Source organism: Triticum dicoccoides, chromosome 1A (assembly GCF_002162155.2).
Source record: "Triticum dicoccoides isolate Atlit2015 ecotype Zavitan chromosome 1A, WEW_v2.0, whole genome shotgun sequence".
In the NCBI taxonomy this organism is placed as follows: domain Eukaryota; kingdom Viridiplantae; phylum Streptophyta; class Magnoliopsida; order Poales; family Poaceae; genus Triticum; species Triticum dicoccoides.
The window spans coordinates 94,676,273-94,681,786 of record NC_041380.1 but is presented as its reverse complement, the minus strand read 5'-3'; the positions used below and the strand labels follow the sequence as shown (position 1 = coordinate 94,681,786).

The window sequence follows — 5,514 nt, the reverse complement described above, 5'->3', positions numbered from 1 at the left end:
TCCAAAGAACGGAAGAACAAAAAAACAGAACATTATTCGATCCTTGCGCTGGTTTTCTTACCCGTCGAGGACGTTCACCTGGAGAACGTCGCCGATGCCCCCGAGCACCCGTCTGTTTCCTCTCACACAGGGGAGGCCAGCGCTGGCGCCGACATCCTTCTGCTTCCCTGTCGGGCCTGCGGCACCTGGACATCACGAACGAGAAACATGAGTAAAGATCAAGGAATTGCTAGTTGACACACGAATCGGGCAAGAAACTCTCTCGCATCAGATTGTCCTGGTTGGAAACATTATTAATGAAAATTTGGTCTTGACGAATTAGACTATGAACATCAGAACTCAACTGAAACAAAGCCGTGAGAAACCTAACGGCGCAGCCAGGACCGAATCGAGAATCCTTAGAGCGGCCATTTCCCATGCAGCGCGGCGAGAAAGAGAGATTATGTTGATGGGCGGACAGGCGACTCACCTTTGTTGGCTGGCCGTGGAGCGACTGTCGCGTGCTGGTTATGCGCCTGGTCGCCATGGGGATTGTCCCAGCGAGGTGCTTCCGGCGACCCCTGTCCCCGATTCCTCTCTGCTCCTACTGCTACATGTTCTCTGGTGGGGAGGAGGTGCGATGTTGACTTGTGGAAGCCCTAGAACGGGAAGGGGCAAGACGTTGGACGGCGGATGCATGGAACTGTGGTCCCGTGATGGCGGCGGCGGCGGCGCCATCCCATAGCCACAACCTAGCAAAAATATCAAGGAGGATAGGATCGAGATAGGAGTTGGCGGCGTACTGTTTTTCTTTCTTTTTCGAGAGAGGAATCAAATGACCCATTCTCATATAATAGTAATGATTTATGATTGATCAAAGATTGATCATGATTTATTCATTTCCATATAAAAGTTACCAAATACTACCCAATTTTTTTATGCTTGATTAAAGATTGATCATGAATTATTCCTTTCCATATAAAAGTTACCGAAAATTTATTTTATTGGCATATAAAATTGGTTTAAATAGATCGTGGGTAAAATTCCATTATTTGTTTCCTTAAAATTCGTTATTTTATTTCCTAAAGTAAATTGCATTGATGGGAGGAATCAGTTGATTTAGGTAAGTTAGGAAAGTTAGACCTGTGATCTTTTGTATCTTAGGAAAGTGTTGGTTTACAAGAAAGAATGGAGACGAAAATAAACCCGTAGAAAAGGGGTGGGGGAGGGGACGAAAAAACCAGATGAAAAAAACCAGACGAAAGTGGTGGGACTATTCAACCAACTCGTCCATTAGGAGTAGAGATAATGGAGCAGTTGGTAGTCTCCGTCGGTTAATTTTCGTCCCACCTATCATGGTTTTTTTTTGTCCCACATTCGCTGGATTTTTTCGTAGATTTTTTTCGTCCCCTCCCCACTTCATTGGTTTATATATCAGGTAATAATTCTTGCGCTTTCTTTGATAGATGCTCATTTAATTCTTAGGTAATTAAGGATTCAACAATCACATCATGATTTGCTTACCTTCTTACGTGAGATCACCTTCCCACTTTTTAATTTCTTTCTCCTTCTCAACTAAAACCGAATCGCATCCGATCCTCTTCTCATTTATTCATGCTTACTTTGGTAAGTGTCGATTGAATTCAATCATGTAATATTTGATAATTAGGAGTAGGGATTACGCAGTCCGTACATGGTTTCGTTCGCTCGCAGCCCACCCACCGATCGAGGGAATCGATCACACCACCCCACCCCACCGATTTTTCCCCATACAAACTGGTTTTTCCTCCCATCGTGTACCCTCTCCCCTCCCCCGACCGGTTTTAACCCCCGCATCACGCTGCAAAAACAAGCATGTATCACCAATTCCCCATCGCTGCCCAGCCGCCGCACATCTCCTCGACCCAGCCGCCGCGCCCTTTCTCCCTCCCTCCCTCCCTCCCTCTGCCTCCTCATGTTCCCTCGCCTCGACTATCATCCGGATGGCGACCCCCGCCTCGGCAGGGACCCATCGCGCTGGCACCTTCGCTGCGATCCTCGCCGTCGTTGTGGTGTTCGCCCTCGCGCCGGGGGCTATCCTGCTGGGCAGGAATGGAGTGGTCTGCTACATCCAGCGATAGTGCCGCCAACCGACACGGAGTCACAATGGCGTGGTTGTGGGATTACTCCGTCGTGGCCACCATCACGGGACCAGGATTCCTTGGGTCGCTGCCTCCGCCGCCTCCGCTGACCTCTGAGACCGCCACCTCCGCCGCCGCCCACCGCCATCGCGAAACCCCAGGTGAGGGCAGGACTTGAGGGAGGGCGTGGTTGTTGGAGGACGCCGCCGCCGCCATCGCGGAACAGTAGGGTCAGGGGGTGGTCTGCGGTCAGTGAGGACCGGCAAGGCCGTGTCAATCGTTCCCTACATCACGGAACATCACAGATATTTACATTCTGTTCGTTTTGTGGAGTTTTCTGTCCATTTCTGTATTTCCTGATCGTTTGTATGTTTCACCTGTCCTGAACATCGTTTCTTGCAGCGAGGAGCGGCGCAAGGCCATGCCCTACATCACCGAACATCACAGGTATTTATGTTCTGATCATTTTTCTATATTTTTCTGATCGTTTGTATGCTTCACCTATCCTGAATCATAGGTACATAGGTATACAGATACAATGTGAGGGCGCTGGACGCAGGGACCTCTGCCAGGTACGCAATGTTGTGTGATGAAAGACCGTCTTGCTCGATTGATCCATTGAGTTTGTATGTTTATTAAAAAAAATTGTACATTGCGCGTGATCGGGTGTTAATTTTATCTACACCTGTAAAATGTGTGTTGTATTACTCATCATTACCACTATTTATGAACTCTCTATTTGAACTATGAGGAATCATTGAACTATTTGGTATGGATTAAGAATTTAAGATGATTGTGTTCGTATTGATGCTTCTGTGCTAAAGTGCCTGCAGGCAATAGGAAATGTTATGTTTTCTCGATTCTTACTATGGTTAAACTTGCGGTGTATTTTCAGATATTGTTATGTAGTCTGCTTTGCACCGCATTTATGGAGCTGGATTGTTTACCTGTTTTTGTTAGCTTATGCAAGTTCGTTTGGTGAAGAAGATAGTTTTGCAGTTCGTTTTGTCGATGTGATTCTGTAAACTATGTATTGCACCTCGTATTGGGAACTTTCACTTAGATTGATCATTGGTTCTAAACAGGTGGTCATCGGGCATGAATTGTTTATCGTAGTTGAGGTTGCTCATAGAATGCGAAAATAGATCACGGGTACAGTATTCAGGTTTTCTGAATTTTACTGCAGTTGATGGTGCTTTTCCAGTATATTACAATGTTTATGGTTTAATCATAAAGTGTTGAGATACTAGACAGACCAGAGATACACAATCAGGTTGTGGACTAATCTTAGTCTAAACCCAGGTTTAAATATTGTTCAGAATATATTGGAATAGTATGCCAGATCGTCAGGTCTGAGGAATCATGATTCTGAATTTACCAAAAGAATTCGATGGCTTAGCTGAAATGGCTCGACCAAACAGAAAGTATACCTTAATGGAGGATCTTGTGTTTTTTAAGGAACACTTGTGACCTTTCCTAGCTATATCAGCTAGGGATTGGTTACGAGCATATCTGAAATCATAATAGAAAACTGACAAGATGTGTTGAGGATATTTTTCCTACTACGCATGAGTAGTCTTTGCTACTAGCACTTTTAGCAGTGGAATGGATTTGGTTGTGAACACAGTCTGATCCACCCAAATCTCACTTTGCCAGCCTGACCATGCACATGTGAAGCTTTTGTTCGAGATGGACGAGCGAAGGGCATACGAACGACCGCCAAATTGTGGCAGAGGACGTGAGTGGCCAGGATCGTTGCGAGCTGGGTGGATGCAGGCATGGTGAAGTGTGTTGGCAGAGCAGATAAGGGAAGCTGGGCAGGGAACCAGCGGAGTGGCAGGCGTTGCAACGGAGTTCGGAGGACGGATCATGGTGGGAGGTGGGGTAACACGGGTCTTGGCCTCTTGGGTCTGAAGAGTTATTTTCTCAACTGTTTTTGGATATAGTTTTCTCAACGGCTCTGTCTGCAAGGGGCATGTTGGAGAAGCTAGGAGCAAGGATTTTGTAGTAGAGATATGGTCTGGGATGGGAAACATATTTGGGAGATATGTTGCTCGGAGCAAAAAAAATGTACTTGTCAGTTTCCTTTTATCTCTTTCTCTCCCTGCCTCATTGCACTTACATGTGATTTTAGCTTATGTCCATGCACAAATTTTATCCAGAAACCAAAGATTGAAATCGCGGGCGAAATCTAAGCTATCACGGATCTGAAACCGCCCCGCGATTTGCATGGCTCAGTAAATAGCGGGAGATCAGGCGATTGCACCATTATTTCCTTAATCGTCGCTGCAAAAATCCCGGCCGCGATTCCCTCTCGCCCGCAATTTTAATCTTTGCCAGAAACCAAAAAGAAGAAAAGGTTTAAACCTGTTGTTGGCATCTTAGAAGCCGTTGCAGGCTTCGACCATATGGACTAGCTTTTGTCGATTAAAAACATACAAGTAGTTCTTGTAAGATACTTTCATCTATTCTCTAATTTACTTGCAGTACGAATTTTTCACCAAATTGGCTTTTGGAGAAAATGCTTGCTTGAGAATTTAAGACTTGAATGCTGGAATGACAGATTATGAGATACCGAGAAAGGAAATATTGCCTTTAGTGTGTTCATTTAATGAAGTGATTGGCCTCATTTGCAAATAATAAATAAAAATGAAGTTATTGGCCTCTTTTCTATTTGTTGCCCCATTTTTATACTGACATTGGGCATTTAGATACAACTAAAGGTGTTTTTGTTTGTTTTTTAAGAAATTTTATAATTTGTACTCCCTCCTTCCATCTATATAGGGCCTAATGCGTTTTTCAAGACCGTCATTGACTATTGATAAGATTAATAATACATGACATGTATAATGTGAAAATTATATCATTAAAAGCTCCTTTCACATACGAATTTGACGGTATGCTTTGTGTAAGTTGCATGTCATATATTATTACTCTAACATTTGCAGAAATCAGTCGACGCCATTTCCCAGGTCATGCTCCCAGCCTGCACCAAAAATTCATCCGCCGACGAGTGGGATTGATATGCAGTAGGACGTCCATGTCAAGCATTCTCGGGATAAATAGCCTATGAAGTCAAGACCCTAGATATGGCCAAACTTCTGTCCAGGCCGCATGGTGGAGAGAGGTAGAGCCATGAAGAAGGTTTTGTGATTTATATTTTGTTCTTTTTGTGGATTTGGGTGTGCTTGTAGTGGTGTAATCAAAATTAAAGAAGGTTTATTGATTTTCTCAATAGTTTTTTTATAACATGAAGGATTATAAATATCCCTATGGTTTTGTGATTTTTTTATAAGTGAAGTTGATTTTTTTATGTAATTAAACCCTACAAGGAGATGATGTAATCAAAATAATGAGCATCATCTCCCTATGGTTTGTAATCAAAATCAACTTGTTATAAAAAAATCACAAAATT

The 5,514-nt window shown here is 43.8% G+C and overlaps 1 protein-coding gene across 10 annotated transcripts; it reads left to right on the top strand.

The window, feature by feature from the left end:
* The first annotated feature begins 1,813 nt into the window (after positions 1-1,813).
* Positions 1,814-5,311, top strand: LOC119365002 (WAS/WASL-interacting protein family member 1-like). 10 transcript variants are annotated; one of them, XR_005175282.1, is made up of 5 exons: positions 1,814-2,260; positions 2,502-2,546; positions 2,617-2,671; positions 3,185-3,251; positions 3,756-4,269. XR_005175282.1 is itself a non-coding variant. In XM_037630615.1 (4 exons), exons 1-4 carry the CDS (start codon positions 1,834-1,836, stop codon positions 5,120-5,122), a joined length of 594 nt encoding a protein of 197 aa, XP_037486512.1. In that variant the 5' UTR covers positions 1,814-1,833; the 3' UTR covers positions 5,123-5,311. The 10 variants fall into 10 exon arrangements, 6 of the variants coding, with proteins under 6 accessions (XP_037486512.1, XP_037486503.1, XP_037486495.1 ...); XR_005175283.1 differs by lacking the exons at positions 3,185-3,251; positions 3,756-4,269 and adding an exon at positions 5,048-5,311; XR_005175266.1 differs by lacking the exon at positions 3,185-3,251 and adding an exon at positions 4,459-4,936 and having other exon boundaries at positions 2,502-2,671; positions 3,756-4,169.
* Positions 5,312-5,514: the final 203 nt, after the last annotated feature.